General features: G+C 36.1%; 1 protein-coding gene and 1 non-coding gene across 7 annotated transcripts in view; one reads left to right on the forward strand and one right to left on the reverse strand.

Annotated features, from left to right (window-relative positions):
- HBS1L (HBS1 like translational GTPase) overlaps positions 1–16983 on the forward strand; it is a 93597-nt gene that overhangs the window by 45439 nt on the left and 31175 nt on the right. For 5 of the 6 annotated variants that reach the window (XM_033235392.1, XM_033235391.1, XM_033235390.1 and 2 more), the window contains 3 exons: positions 8605–8713; positions 13733–13992; positions 14447–14612. In XM_033235392.1, the coding sequence (XP_033091283.1) occupies positions 8605–8713; positions 13733–13992; positions 14447–14612 (535 nt within the window). Of the gene's footprint in view, positions 1–1097; positions 1120–8604; positions 8714–13732; positions 13993–14446; positions 14613–16983 lie in introns of those variants that run through there. The other variant, XM_033235396.1, reaches the window with a different exon arrangement.
- LOC117098176 lies at positions 8753–8825 on the reverse strand. The gene has a single exon (XR_004443229.1). It is a non-coding gene; the product is annotated as a small nucleolar RNA SNORD19 (small nucleolar RNA).

The raw sequence follows: 16983 nt of genomic DNA on the forward strand, positions 1-16983 counted from the left end.
TAGAGATGGGATTTCATAATGTTGGCCAGACTGGTCTCAAACTCCTGACCTCAGGTAATCCACCCGCCTCAGCCTTCCAAAATGCTGGAATTACAGGCGTGAGCCACCACGCCTGGCCAGGAACTCTTTATTGTATATATTAACTAACTCCTTGTATATATTTTCCTCACATATTTTATGCTCACTTGTGGTATCTTTAATCAGGGGGAACCTTTTTTAAAGAGACAATGCCTCACTCTGTTGTTTAGGCTAGAGTTCATTGGCACAATCATAGCTCACAGCAGCCTCAAACTCCTGGGCTCAATCGATCCTCCCATCTCAACTTCCTGAGTAGCTAGGACTACAGGTGCATGCCACTATGCCCAGCGAATTAAGATTTTTTGTGTGTGTGTGGAGACAGGGCCTTGCTTTTTGCACAGGCCAGTTTTGAACTCCTGGCCTTAAGTGATCCTCCCACGTTGGCCTCCCAAAGTGCTGGGATTTGTAGGCGTGAGCCACCGCGCTTAGGCAGAAATTTTTATAACAAATTTGTACATCTGTACCTGAAGTAATTATACATATATTTTTGTGTTTTTCTCTTTGCTTTATGTTCATATCATTAATCGATAAGGAATTTATATGATATGCTGTATATATGATAGAGCCTTTTCTCTAAATGAATTAGCCAGTGTTCCCAGTATAATGTGTTGAATAATTCATCCTTTTCCCATTGATTTGAAACACTTCTGCATATACTGAATTTCTATTTATAACCACATATAATGTATACATTCCTATATATTTTTCCATATATTTAATTCCTGTTAATTCCTTTATATAACATTCACGTAAATATATTTCTACTAATTGGATTATTTGCAGATGCCCTATTCTAATTCATTGCATTAGATATCTGGTATCTTGATATCTGGTAGTTCAACTCCCCTGTTATTATTCTTAGTTTATTTTATTGGTCATTCTTTCACTCTTCCAGATGAACTTCAACATCAACTTGGCATTTTCCCCCCCAAAATAGTCCCAGTGGACTTGTTCTACCAGATCATTCTTAATTTGTTATGTACTCTTGAAACTTATCTGCATGACACTTAAACAAATAAAAAACACTGAGTTCAAGCCAAGGTAAGGTACTTTGTGATACTATTTATCTGTGGCGAGATACATATTTATTGTAGTACTTTTTGATCCTATTATCACCTAAAATCATTTTAAAACTAAAAGAGGTTAGTAGGTACAGAAATAGCCAGTAAAACCAAAAATTATCAGTAAACATGTACTGATAACAAACTTTAGCCATTACATAAGTGTTTTCTTCCCAGGATATTACTATAGAAACAATAAAATAATTTTTTATAGAATAAAGGTCTGATTTTTTAGTTTGGTATGAGAATGTCTTAAATGCTTGTATGTATATGATATTTATTACATCATTGTGAGGTGGGGGGTACATTTTTCAGATGGGGTAAACTCAGTCTCTGAAATATCTGATGACTAGGTCAAGGCTCGAGTTCTGTGAATTGTTTGATGGCCGAGCCTTAGATTTCTAGCCATAGTAGACTAGTAGGATTGGTTGCCCTTGTGTATAGACGATATCTGTAGATTGTAAATAGGATCCTAGGGCTGCAGCTTAGGGAATGCCTTATAATGGCTTGGAAAAGGTGAGGAATTATAGAATGATGAGACACAGCAGAATATTTTATGGAGAAATCATCATCACATATACATTTCTATGGTTTTTCTCTTCCATAATCTTAATTTGGCTTTCCTCATTTCTAAACAGTTTTACTACTTATCCTTCCAAAGAATATTTAATACTACTTCTGTTTTACTTTCTACTTATTAAATGAGAAAAGGAGTCCATGAACATAAATCTACAAAAGATCTTTTTTTTGGAAAAAAGCCATTTTTTCAAAACTTTAGCTATATAGTCTTTAAAAGTTTATTGATGAGTGCCCACATTTAGAATTTTTGCCCCACTGACCCCTGCATATGCCTTTTCTCATGTTTTTTTTTTTTTTTTTTTTTTTTTGCCTCCTCTTTATTACTTTTGAGTCAAGTCAAATCTCATTTCATTTGCTAAGCCTTCTACAATTACTCAGGTACATATTTTGAATTTCTCTTGCTTATTGCCTCTACAGCTCAGCTCAACAACTTTTATAACTTGTCTCTCAGAATAGTGTAGAATACGGTTTTTGATAATAGCACCATGTAATTCGTATCTTTTTTTTTTTTTTTTTTAATTTAGCTATGTCACAGGCCACGGTTTTATGGCCTCTGGCAGATCAGCCTGTCTGAACCCCAGTTTCTCTAAAGAAATGTAGGAGTAATTATACCTCTTCTGCATGGTTGTGTAAAGGTAAAAGACCATGTAAAGCACCTGGCTGAAGAGCATATGAGAGTGCCATGTTGACTTTCTAGAATTTATATCTCAACTCTGGGAGGTAGCTGGTATTAAATGCAAGGAGTAAGTAAAGAGAGTAAATTGAGGAGGTTATTGCCATCTAAGATAACTTATAAAGACAATAGAGGTCACCTTGTAGTTTCACAATTTAAACCCTTGGGGATTAATCATTAAACTATTTATTGGTGGCTTATTACAGGCAGAGCACTGTGTCATGTGCTGTGCACTATGTGAACGTGTATAAGGCATTTCCTGATTCCTGACAGCTAGTATTCTGATAATGAGTGTGCTTAAAGACCAAAGGAATGATTCAGAAGAGCATGAATTGGGGATATGCAAGCAGAGGGTTTCATTAAATTCAGCGAGTCTGTATCAGTTGTGTGATGTGAGAGAGATCTACCTTTGCATCCTTCACAAATGAATATACATTGGAAAAAAAAAATCTTCAGGGCAAGGGACCTACATCATTTCATGGTCAAGAGAAAACCTAGACTCTGTTTAGATCTTAGCCACAGGAAGGAACCAGGAGAGCCCTGGGGAAAGCAGCTTCTCAAGGGGTAACCACTAGGGACAGAGGAGGCAGTTTCTAATTATGTTTTGCTGCAGAGGTGGCTGGAATATGAGAGAGGTCAACTGGACAGGCAATGAGGTAATTTGGTTTAAGTGCAAGCTCTGCCACTAAGGTCAGGTCATTTATTTGTCCCTTGTTTCTTCGTCTATAAAATAAGATTAGACTTGATCAGTTGGGTAGCCCTTCAGCTGGGTTGCTATTATTTCTGTCTGAATGAAAACTCTACCTAACAAATGATTAGTTCTTCTCTATTCTAGAGATGGAAAACTAATGATGAATATATGAGTTTTCAGAATATGTATCTTTTGGGTGATCATGATTTGGTGGGTGGGTTTTGTGAGGCTTAGGGGAGGACATTGATACTCTTTCTTTGGAATGGTGCATTTTACTTTTATCTCATAGTGGGCTAGTTGATTTAAAGGATATCTTAGTGGTTTAATTCACCTCTTAATAGAAAGTGGAAATTTTACGTACTTCATGGAAAAGTTTAGAGGAAACTGAAGCTAGTGAAATTAAATGAACTGCCTAAGCCATAAGGTGACAGCTAATTAGTGGTAGGGCAGGGACTAGAATCAATGCTTCCCTTTTTTTCATCCAGTACTTATTTCTTATTGTCATATTTTGGGACTTACTGAAAATTTAGTGTTCAATTTCTTGGGATTGTTAAGTGGTGAATGAATTTCCAGTTGTTTGGGGAAGATAGGAGAACACAGTAAACATTTTACATTTTAAAAATCATGATGGATTTGATTATATATATGTATCTCTTACTGATCTGTGACTGGTTATTTTAGTTCTGAGTTCCTTTCTGACCTATATCAGTAGAGTTTGCCTGCCTTCCAGAATAGTGCTAGCCATGAGGGGGACTTTGTAATGTGATTGAGTAAGTAGAAGTATATCACCTTGCTGTTAAGAACAGCTCAGTGGATAATTTACTGAATGTATGTTTTTATCCTTGACTATGGAGAACATCATTAATTTAAATTAATATATTTCCAAAATAGCCTTAGCCATGGTTGTCTCTCAAAAGTTCTAGAGTTGTACTTATTGATGTCCTTGAAATAGCCTGCAAAATTTTATATGTATGGTACATTTTTCTATGAAGAATGCCCCATGGTTTTTGTTAGTTTTTAAAAGGGGTACCTGACTGAAAGTAAAGATTTAAGAACCACTGCTTTAATGGGGTGGTATTCAAATCCATACTAGACTTTCACTTAAATAACTGCATTTTTGAAATGTTACATCACAAGTTTGATGTTCTATAGAAAAGTCACAAAAAGAAAAGTATTATGATATTTATTGCATCCCCAGAAATATTACAGGATCACATTGCAATTTTTTTGTGTGCTTAGAACCTTTTATGCCATTGTATGACCCACCTACTTTTTTAAAAGCCAAAATTTCCATATTTCAGTGCACTAAATATGTTAAGTGGGACAAGAAATTTTTTACGTGCAAAATGGTTGGAAGATACTAAGATGAACTATAACAGGAAGTTGGAATTAGTGTTGTAAAGACTGGATTGAGACATTTTCATGCTCTATGGTTTTTTTTCCCTCCTTTTGACAGAGGCCAGAATCCCCTATGCCACTTTTCCTTGTTCTAATCTGTCAGGATGTCTCCTTGCTCCTAGCACACATGCATGCACATACCCACACCTCATCATTGTCATCAGCATCATGCCCTTAAGTATCCTCCTTCCTTATCTCCTCACTCACCTCTCACTCCCCTTCACTTTTGCTGTAACTTCTGGAACTGCTTTTTCATACAAAGCCAATCCTTCTGTAATTCTCAATCTATTTTCCTAGTGTTTTTTTCTACTTCTTGCTTTACTTCATTTATAGCCTCTTAAACCTCAGGCTCTGGAAGGTAACTTTGTTCTCTTTCCTTCCTTTCCATCATTATTCTGTCATCATTTTCCCCCCTTGATTTCTGTTCTTTTGAAGTTACTGTCTTTAGTTGAGCCAGCCTTCTGTCAGTCCTTACTGCTGTCATCTAGTGAACAGCCTCATGGTCACTTCTCCTTACTCATGGGAGACTTTGGCAGCTGGCTTACTCTTTTCTTCTCCCCCTAAGCTCTTCATGATCACAGCTCATGACCCATCTGTACCGCCAAGTCCAACTGGATTTTCAGTTCTTTGACTACCTTATTTCCAGTGAGCTTCACCTCTCATCAGAAATTTACTAATATTTCTTCTCCTTCTTTACTTATAGACCCCTCTGCTTTCTCCTAGTGCATCAGGACTCTTCCTTTGTCATTTTATTTATTTTTAAAAAATCAGCTTAGATTTCATTATTTGTAATTTCAGTGCCATATAATTTCTTCTTATACCTGTTGGATAGATCCTTAACTCTTAATGAAGCAGTTAGTGTCTTCTCTGTGCCTTTTTCATGAATGGCTGAACATTGCTAGAGAAAGTCACACAAAGGCAGATAGATTCCACTATAAATTCATTATCACAAATCTTAAATGGGCCCTCAATACTATCCAACAGTTCCTTTTATTTTTTAAGTGTTCAACTTACTCTCTTTTTGCACAGCAGTTATTGAAAACCTTATTCACTTTGCAAATCTTTTTACTTTCCTTGGGTGGTCCCAGAGCATAATTAGGTGCTGTATTACGGAGAAAATAGAAATCATCCATTAGGAATTTTCATTTTCCAGTTCCTAAACATGCAAAACTACCTTCTATTGAAATAAAATAGTGTTTCTCCTGTCTCAGCTCAGTTTCTACCTGTACTTTGGATTCCATCTCATTCTACCTTCTTAGAAATTCTAAAGTATTGATGATCTCTTCATAATTTATTCAACTAAACCTCTCCATTTAATCTTTTATATCAGCTTGATCCCATTTCCCCTTTCTATTGCTCTTTTGCCATATTATTCCCTTTTCGGACAAACTTTTTAAAAGAATCATTTTCATACATATGCAATCCCTATCTAAAGCTCTTGGGACCTGATTTGATTTAGAATTTGGAATATTTTGGATTAGGAAAACGTTAGCATGTACATACCATCTGTATGTACATGTACATACCCCAGTGAATTGGGGAGCAGTTCCCTGTAATCAGACACATTGCCATTTCTGCCCTGAAGTGTGTGGCTGTCACTTTCAATAGGATCAATAAGTGCTATCGATAAATAGCTTCATATCAGTCCATGTCAGACTTTGCTTCCAAATGAGTTATTAAAATAATAAAACCCAAAACTTTAATATTTCAATGCTTTTGGATTTTGAAATTACAGATGAGAAGTAGTGAACATGCCTTCATTTTTCACCTTATATTTTTTAACCTAGTTTGGCTTTTACTTTCTCACTTTTTTCAAATGACTCTTGCTAACTCTACCAATGACTTTTATCTAAAGTGATCATGTCACCAGTGAATGTTTTCAGTCTTCATTCAGTTGACTGGCCCAGAGCCCCAGATCCTGGTGATGCCAACTCCATCAAACACTCTCTTCCCTTAGCTTCCTTGGCACCACCCTCCCTGGCTCTCCTTCACCTTTTTGTAGGCGTATTGTCCGTTATCTTGGCATTAAATGCTAGAGTTCTTCCAAGGCCTCTTAGGACCACTTCTCTTCTTGCTCTGTGCTCTCTCCCTTGGTGGTCTCGCTTGTATCTATGTCTTCAATTACCAATTATGTATTGATGCAGCTCAGACCTCTCCTTTGAGGTCAACCAACATGTTCAACTGCCTATTTAACATTCATTGTCATTTGGAACTCTCAAATATTAGGTCCAAATTCCTAATATGTCTCAATTTCAAAATTTTCCCTAAACTGTTTGTTTCAGATGCCCCTTTACTTCATCCTCCTCTCCCTTTCCCCTTCCCCTCTCTTTTGCTTACCTCATTTTTGTAACTTCCGCCTCTGTTAGAGCAAGCATTAGGATCTTTGGTATGACCTAAAGGTCCTGCATTCTCTGGCCCTGCCCATCTCTCCAGCTTCATGTAGCTCCCTTCTGCTCTTACTCCCTCTGAGGAACTGTGCTTCCTCCTACAGAAGGGCCATTATACAAGCCTCTCTTTCTGCTTGGAATGCTCTTTCTTTCTGTGCTAGTTATTATAATTTATATTCATTTTCCCCACCATAGCTTCAATTCTCACTTTCCCGGAGAAGCTCTCTAAGTCATGTGCCCTATCATCAAATCTTATGGCACCATATATGGATTCTTTATAACACTAATAACAATTTTAATTGTACTCTTTTTTTTTTAACCATTTAGTATGTTTTCCCCACTAGAATGTAATCTCTCTTAGAGCAAGTGTTATGTCTGCTCTTCACCATCACATTTCCAGCATAGTGCCTGGTGTATACAGGCAAACAGCAAACATTTTGAATGAATTTTTTACATTAACTTATCTTTTCTTGTATTGTTAGTGGTTTCTGTATATGTATTTACCAATGTAGCACATGCAGTTTCCATAGTTTTGTGTAGATCCAATCCTGATGGTACTTTTTCTGAAAATTATAAAGACACATTTTTAAAAGTTCAATGAATTATGTAGGGATCAAATGCAAAAAAAAGTCTTTCTTTGATCTAGCTCATAATTTGTTCTCCTCCATTCCTCCATTTTTAATTTTATTTGTTTGTTTGTTTATTTATTTATGGAGACAGAGTCTCACTCTGTTGCCTAGGCTGGAGTGCAGTGGTGTAATCTTGGCTCACTGCAACCCCTGCCTCCTGGATTCAAGCGATTCTCCTGCCTCAACCTTCTGAGTAGCTGGGACTACAAGCGTGCACCACCATGCCCAGCTAATTTGTGTATTTTTAGTAGAGACGGGTTTCACCATTTTGGTCAGGCTGGTCTCGAACTCCTGACCTCGTGATCTGCCCGCCTTGGCTCCCAAAGTTCTGGAATTACAGGTGTGAGCCTGTAAAAACGTCCAGCCTTTTTTCTTGTTTTTGAGACGGAGCCTTGCTTTGTCACCCAGGCCGAAGTGCAGTGGCATTATCATAGCTCACTACAACCTTAAACTCCTGGGCTCAACTCATCATCCCACCTTAGCCTCTCGAGTAGCTGGGACTACAGGCACGTGCCACCATGCCTGACTAATTCCCCCATGTTCTTAATTCAGTTTTCTACATTAACCTCTTTCCCCAGATTCTTTATAGATATCAGTATTTTAGTAAGTCTAGTGTTGTGTGCAAGTAAAATATAAACTATATTCCAGCACAATTCAGTGGACTCTCAACTTGTTCATCAGTTCGTAAATCTCACAGGATTAAAAATAGTTTAGCCATCTGCTAACTGACCAAACAATTTTAGTATTGTGAAAGGGTGTGGTAGGAAAGGGAGGTATAGGGTCTAGGTATAATGTCAGAACAAGGCTTAGCGCAGAAACTACCTTGTGACCTCTTAATACTGAAACTTAACAGTCAGTTCAAAATTAGGAAGAGATTTGGTAGAGGTTAAGCATAGGAGAGTCCTGACAATAGGGGATTTCCTAGATTAAAGTGACAGAATTTCTTTCAGCATTAATATCTTACTAAATTTTTTAGAGATAAGATTATGTGTTTATAAAGACATTTATTCTCTGAAAGTTATAATCTATCATTTAGAATAATACGTAATAGATTTCTGTATATTACTAAATAAATTAATTGGTCTTTTATATTTTACTCCTTAATTAGGAAAACCAGTAGATTCCCAGATATCGCGAAGTGAATCTGAAATTGTGCCAAAAGTTGCTAAAATGACTGTATCTGGAAAGAAGCAAACTATGGGATTTGAAGTGCCTGGGTAAGACTTTGAGTACCCCCTCATCCCCACTCCCACCCCTACGTTTTTGAAATCAGTGTTGCCTCCTATTAGTCTGTAAGAAAGAGACTGTTTCAATTTTGCATCATATATCATTAGCATTGAAGTATCATATATCCTCAGCGCAACATGGTACAAAGAGACAAAATGAGAAATTAGGCTTGATTCTGGCCTTATCTTGTGTGTATTACTTACTCTACCTCACTGTCAGTTTTCTCACATAAATATTTTATAGCTACTTTAACGTAAAAAAACCTATGATTTTGTGAAACCTAGCACTGTGCGATAGGGAATTCTTATACCACTAGGTGGCGGAGATAACCAGATTTCGGAGTGAGTCCCGAATCATGGAATCATTAATTAAATTTTTTAATAACTGAAATATTTTTAAACTCTTTTGGATTTTTGTATTGAATAAATTGGACCATTGTAGCAAAGACATATGATATGAAACATACCTAGAATTTGAAACAAGTAGTGAAAAATGAAAATAAAGCATACCTTGGTAGCACTTGTTTGTTCTTACCACAGTCTCTAGAATCCTTCCAGGAGTTTTTATAGACAAGGGAAGTGAGTTGCTTTGAAGCCATTAATTTTTAAACTCTAAAATTTTTCAGAATTTTCAGTTGTTCAATAAATCTGTTACTTATAAATTGTATGTATTTTGTCTGTCAAAATGATAAAGAAGCATTGTTATCAAATATAAACAATAGGTTTTTAACTGTAAACAACAGATTTTTATATACATACTTTTTTTCCTTTTTTTCTCCCTTTTCCCAAGTTATATTTTTTAAAAAATATAAACTCAGGAGCCTTATTTTTTTTTCCTTACGATATTCTTTTGCCTAAATTAGTGAGGTATCATGAGTTTTGGTTGGGAAGAATGTTAATTATCACCTAGTTCAAATTTTGGGTTTTATAGAAACAAGACTTTATTCACTAGATTTCAAAGTCAGTGAAGGAAAGGACTCCTTATCTAGGACATAGTAGGCATTCAGTATACATTAACTGAATGATTGGATGAATGAAAAAGTGAATTTTTATCATGAGTAACTTTAGCCTGTTAAAATAATTTAGAATTCTGATTTGGTCTCAAAAAGCTTCATGTATGCCATTTTTCCTTCTGAACTGGGATTGGGTTGTCAGAATTATAATCGCCCCTTTTGTCCTTATTCTTGAGTGCCATTTAATTCTATTATGGGATTTTTCCATTAGAGAGAGAGAGACAGGAAATAAATAGAATATACAATTTATTGTTCTAAGTATTGTATAATCTGAGTTCAAAAGATTTTTTAGAAGTCTTAGCAACATGCAAATGAGCCCAAAATAATGTATTATATTAGAAGTAAATGCTTAGGTATCTAAATGAATAATTATAAAGATAATGGGTAATAAATGTGTCAATAAATGTGCATAATTTTTGAAAGCTCTGTAAGTACAATGCAGGCCTTTCAGAATTTTATGACTGTATTCTTCATGAGGCCAGGGACTGTTAAGGTTCATCACTGTGTTCCTTTTACAGAATAGTTACTAAATATGTGTTGCTCAGAATCCTTGGGGAAATACATATTATTTTAAAAATAAACTTACAAATAATATAAAGGTAAAAAATCCACCCACAAGGCAACATTTTGATGTGATTCTATGGGAGAAGTTGTTAGAATATGAAAGGTCTGTAGTTATAGATTGAAATACTCAGAAATGCTTAATAGTGCTCAAGGCCAACCAAGTTGTACTATTATAGGATTTTTTTGAGATTTATAATAGGGATAACAGCCTATTCTGGGTTAGTCTTAAGAAAGCATATAGAAACACAATGAAACACTTTTGAGTCAAGATTTCAGCATCATAGATTTCTATATATAATGTGATTCTCAATGATGTCTTATTTGAAAAAGGACATGGCTGGGTGTAGTGGCTCATGCTTGTGATACCAACACATTGGAAGGCTGAGGCGGGAGGATTGCTTGAACCCAGAAGTTTGAGGGAGCTATGATCCTGCCATTGCATTCCAGCCTGGTCAGCAGAGTGAGATCCTGTCTCTATTTGGAAGAAGAAAAAAAAAAGGATAATGCATAATGCATTGCTTGGAAGGAACTGAAATAGCAAACTTTCTTTAATAACATTAAAAATAGTAGATGCAAGTAAATGCATGTAAGTAGAAATGGAACATTGCATATAGAAGAAATATTTTTCTTTTAAACTCTTAAATCTCAATTATTAGCTTCAAGTATTTAACTCAAGAAGAAAGATTAAACCTCTAGATTCATGTATAGTTTACTTTTAGAAAGATGGTTTAGAGAAAAAAAGACTAGTCATTTTATAATATTAGATAAGTGTACAGGGTGGGCATTGTGGCTCAGGACTGTAATTCCAGCATTTTGGGAGGCTGAGCTGGGAGCATCACTTGAGCCTAAGAGTTCAAGACCAGCTTGGGCAATATATTGAGATCCCCTATCTCTACCAAAAAAAAAAAAAAAAAAAAATTAGCTGGGTATGGTGGTGCATGCCTATGGTCCAGCTACTTAAGAGGCTGAGGTAGGATCACTTGAACCTGGGAGGCCAAGACTGCAGTGAGCCAAGATTGTGCCACTGCACTCCAGCCTGGGCAACAGAGCGAGAGCGAGAACATCTCAATAAAAAGAAGGAAAGAAAAAAAAAAAGCTTACAAAATGATACCAGAAAGCAACTGAAAAAAAATTCAACCAACTTATTCTTTCATTTATACCAATCAGTAATTAATTATAGGCCTGAAATCCAAGTGGTCATTTTTAGACCTTATCTTAGGTATTTTTCAAAACTTAAAACATTGACTTTTATTTCATAATATGCAGAAGTTTTTTTGACTAAGGGCAGACTTACCTAGGATACTTTTCTAATTACTTTGGTCACTTCCCACCAACACTGTAAAATTTTAGTGAATTAATTTACAGTTTACCTAAGATTTACTTAAAAGGGATCGGGTACAGTGACTCACACCTGTAATCCCAGCACTTTGGGAGGCCGAGGCAGGTAAGATTACTTGGGGTCAGGAGTTAGAGACCAGCCTGGCCAACATGGTGAAACCCTGTCTCTACTAAAAATACAAAAATTAGCCGCGTGTGGTGGCCAGTGCCTGTAATCCCAGCTACTCAGGAGGCTGAGGCAGGAGAATCGCTGGAATCTGGGAGGCAAATGTTGCAGTGAGCTGAGATCGCACCATTGCACTCCAGCCTGAGTGACAGAGCGAGACTTCATCTCAAAAAAAAAAAAAAAGATTTACTTAAATGGAAATGCTATCCTGAAAGCCAGAGGAAAACAAGCCTTTCATGTTATTGAATTGCAAAGGAAATGATCAAGTCAGCGCTGTTTTGTGAAGCCCTTCCTATTCTGGCAACCCCTCTGAGGGCTGCCTGGATTGGTGGGAGAACTGAGCTTCAGGCCCCTGCCCACTCTGTCCACTATAGCTGTCTGCTTTGATCTGTTTTCCATATTGAATTTAGTGTAAGCTTGCCTCTGAAGAAAATGTTTTGCAGCTAAAAGCAAAAAGATATGGGGCCCGAGATTGTGATTTCTCCCAGGTCTGATCCAAACCAGAGCCTGTGTCTAGTCACAGTAGATCACTTGTGTTATAGTTTGTAGGGCTTTTTACATTCTTCTAAATACACAGTTATCATGTTTTGGTTTTAGAACTAGCTGTGGTCATTCAAACAAATATTTGCAAATTACAGTCTGTTTGATTTCACTTAATTTAGCCTGTTAGAATCATTTACAATTATGGGAACATTTTCCACATACTACTGTTTTTACCTACTAGTTTAAGATGAAGTGCATCTGTCTAAGTAGTGCTCAAAAATGAATACCTAAATTGGTTAGTGGAGATTTGAAAAAGCAAAATAAAATGAGAAAGGATATGTGGCTTTTAATGAAGTTGCAAATATAACTATATGTGACTCTCTTCCTGAGGCATATTGTGAAGGACTAATAGTGGGCATATAAAAATGCCCTGACAGGGAAAAATAATAGGCAAGAAGAAAATAGATGTGCTTATACATATCCATCATGCTACAATCTTAAATGATTATTATGAACTGCTTTCTGTATGTAGTTTTTCTCTGTCAGCTCCACATTGGATGTAATTGGCTTCATTCTTAATAACTTCCAATTTAACCTGCTCTTTGTCCTAATTCTGTTTACCCATAGTTGTTAAAGGAAAGTGAGGCATATCATAGTCTGATTATTAAGTCACATTCCTTGTAGCTGTTCACAGAGTAGCACTGGTACTAGATTCTATGTGGAGTGTCAACAAGCTCATGAAGAACTTTTGTCAACGAACGAATAAGTTAAGCTGGGCAGCCTTGTTTCTCCTTCATATATCTGAGTTCCTCACCAGATTGTAATCTTTTGGGAGTGGTAGTTGACTTTTACATTTCTATGTCATTTTCTTTTTGACATCAGTCCCTAGTATATGTTATAGTTTTTAGTAAATCAAGTGTTTGTTGAATTAATCAATTAAAGCTCCACTGTCAAAAATGTTTATGAACGGTAGTCATTTGAGATATCTCCCCTAAGGGTAATGTTTGAGTAAAAAAGATCATAAGTCTATCATGTTGGAAGGATGAGTTGAAGTAAAACTATATTTTAGTACTACTTCATCTCCAGTAATATATTTGATGCCATTTTGACAAAATATCTCCTTTATAACATTGATTTTGATAGGATGGATTATATGGCCAAGGCTGTGGGCTTAGATTTTGAATTTCAGTTATTTTTCAACATATTTTCTTCTTGTCTTCATTTTTGGTACACTGTTTTTCTCATTGGGTCTTCCACGTCTGTATTTGTGTGGTTTGAATCTAGCTACTTATCGTTTCCACTTTAACAGACTTTAGCTACTTAGCAGAGATTATTTTTGGTCTGCAGCATAAAGGATTATGAAGAAACAGCTTCTCTGTCCTTCTGACATTATAGGACATCAATAGAGTTGGTTTAAAATACTTTTTTCCTATCTGCCTTCTATAGAGTATCTTCTGAAGAAAATGGTCATAGTTTCCACACACCTCAAAAAGAACGGCCCATTGAAGATGCCATTGCTTCTTCTGATGTTCTTGAGACTGCTTCTAAATCTGCTAATCCACCCCACATGATTCAAGCATCAGAAGAGCAGAGTTCAACCTCAGCACCGGTGAAAAAGTCGGGCAAGCTGAGGCAGCAATTAGATGTGAAGGCGGAACTGGAGAAGCGGCAAGGAGGGAAGCAGCTCCTCAACTTGGTGGTCATTGGTAATGCTCTTTGTCCCTCTGGATCGTCAGCCAGCCATGCCTTAGCCTGCCCACTGTCTGGTGGCAGCATGGAAACTCTGAGTTTCTCCATGGGTGGAATGGACAGAGGGTGAGGAGGCACAGGGCCTCATAATGCTTTCCAGTCACCTGGGGAGAGAGAATGCCAAGTTACCAAAGAGGTCATTACACTTGATTGTGGGATTTTTCATTTTTTGAACATTTTGAAATTGGCATGTCTTGTTGACAATTTTAATTTCCAAAAATCTGAGAAATTTCCCCCCTCTGTAAAGAGACATGCTGTTTTTTTTCAATTAGATGTTGTAACTGTCATTTGATAAATATTGGTATTACTGTAAACCACTAACATGAAATATTGAATTACACATTTATGCAGTGCCTCAATGTGAACATCTGGAAATGTACCTGGTATTAATCCTGAATCAATTTTCTTTAGGTCATGTTGATGCTGGGAAAAGTACTCTGATGGGCCATATGCTTTATCTTCTGGGTAATATAAACAAAAGAACTATGCATAAGTATGAACAGGAGTCTAAAAAGGCTGGCAAAGCTTCGTTTGCATATGCATGGGTCTTGGATGAAACTGGCGAAGAAAGGGAAAGGTAGTCACTATATTTCAAAATTTTCAGTTTGAAGTCATACAGTCTTCTAAAATATGTGTGTAATATGTGTTGAATTTGTAAAACATAATACTTTAGAGATTATTTTTAGAAAGTAGCTTTTAAATATCAGGGAAATATTTTGACTTTTTTTGTTGTAATCTACGTACTGTTTTTTCTCTTCTGAATTTTATGAAATAGATTAAAAGAATGTTTAAAAGAAACAAAACAAAAGCCATGCAGAAAAAACAGTAAAAATCGTAAGCTAATTATTCTATGGGATAAGTTTCAGTTGTCACTTCCCAAAGTGTTTTGTCAAATTGTCTTGATTTTGAATTAACATTATGAGTAAGACTTAATTTCATGTCAGCTTACAAAGGAAAGGTAACTGTAGTAAAACCTCTTCTGTCTAGAATCTAAATAACCAGCAAATTCAAATTACCAAACAATTCATTTTTATACTGTATATATTATGTTTTTATGAGACAGTCAGCAAACAAGTAATTCTGTAGCTATAATGCAGTTACTCTTCTGTCTCTGTTACTGTGTTGAGTGCTAATTTTGGGAGGATTCTAGTAGGGATATGCAGCTACTCATATACTCTGGCCAAAGAATGGTATTTCTTTTGAAGTCTTTTTAGAGTGACAGTATAGATCGTGTTAGGGTTATTAGGGTGGGAGAGCCAAAGGAGACCTTAATAATTAGTGAAATGGCAGATACATTAACTGTGTCAAAATAATGACTCTTTACAAACCTGTAAAGTCCTGTGGAAGTCCTAAATTAACAAGGTGATTAAACTGTGTTCCCTGATGTCTTCAGTCTGATTATTGGAGAATATATCCGGATTTTCATGCCTTTTTAATGGGTATTTTCTTGCAGTCTTGGATAGTCTCCATTATAACATACAAGGTAACACTCTGTAAAGCAGGTCACAGTATTCCTTAGCTTTTCTGATATACCAGAATTTGTATCATAATGGTTTCTCTTTTTTTGTGGGTGTCTTTAGTTCTGGATAGTATCACAGACCTGTTTTCTATCCTAGTAAGAAAAATTAGCTGGACAGTTGCCAATTTTGGAAAACAATGGAATTGTATATATTGCATTATTAGAAGCCTAAATAATTTTCACCTCTCAGTTCAACAAGCACATTATTAAAGTATGTGGCTTTTTAGTTTTCTTTGCATTATCTAATAAGCAGGTAAAGACTTTGAGAACAGTATAATTTAAGTTAGAATGGTTTACTTGAATTTATCTAGTATCTTAGTTGAGCTGGCAAGTGAACTAATAGTCTATTTGATTCCTATAATGGTCAGTCATTTTAGCTTTTTTGACAATACATCTATTGATTGGCTTTCATATTTTTGCTGCTGCCTTTTGCTGCTGCTAGTTCTTCATTGCTCAGCATGATGTAAGTTTTAGAATATTTCTTCATTACATAGATAGCAGATGCTTCCAGGTACATGATGGAAGTTTTAGCTCACTACCATATGTTCCTTAATAGCATTTACAAAGCGTAATATGTTGCTTATCCCACCATGTTAAATATTTGTACATCTCCTGTTCTTCTCAGATACTGAAGAACAGAAATTGGTAAATTGAGTGACATTTCATATCCTTAGGGTTACAAATTGAAATCAGAGCTGGGTCAGCAGAGTATACCCAGGTCAGTCTAGGGAGGATCTCAGAATAAGTCTTAGTTCACCATTGTTCTGAAGGTGCCTGTCGTCCCTAGATTATTTGGGAATTATTAAAGAGAATTAAGCATCACTTTGGCAAACTAGGATGGCCCATGCTTTCAGATTAAACTCAAATGGCTTGACTAGGGAGAGCTACAGTTACTTTATTGCTAGGGCAAACCTATAGTTCATTATTGTAATTGTTGTACTCTTTTGGTAGTAAAAGGGAGTATTATTAGTCCTTCCTTTGGGTGATTTTGGGGCAAACCTAGTTAATTGCCACATGATTTCCCTGTCTAAATTCCTGAGGCCTGGAATGACTGAGTGCCCTTGTAGACCTTCCTTGGGCCCTCCTTTTACAGGTGAAGCATCCCTAATCTGAAAATATGACATTTGAAATGCTCCAAAATCTGAAACTTTTTGAGTGCTGACATGACATCACAAGTGGAACATTCTACATCTGATTTCATGTGACAGGTCACACTAAATGACTGAAAATGTTGCATAAGATTCCCTTAAGGTTATGTGTATAATGTGTATATGAAACATAAAGGAATTTTGTGTTTAGATGTGGGTCCCATCCCCAAGATATCTCATTTTGTATATGCAGATATTCCAAATCCGAAAAAATCTGCAATTTGAAAAGCTTCTAGTCCCAAGCATTTCACTAATCTGAATCTACATTTTTGTGGCTGAAA

This window comes from Trachypithecus francoisi, unplaced genomic scaffold (genome assembly GCF_009764315.1).
Source record: "Trachypithecus francoisi isolate TF-2019V2 unplaced genomic scaffold, Tfra_2.0 Lachesis_group15, whole genome shotgun sequence".
Lineage (NCBI taxonomy): Eukaryota > Metazoa > Chordata > Mammalia > Primates > Cercopithecidae > Trachypithecus > Trachypithecus francoisi.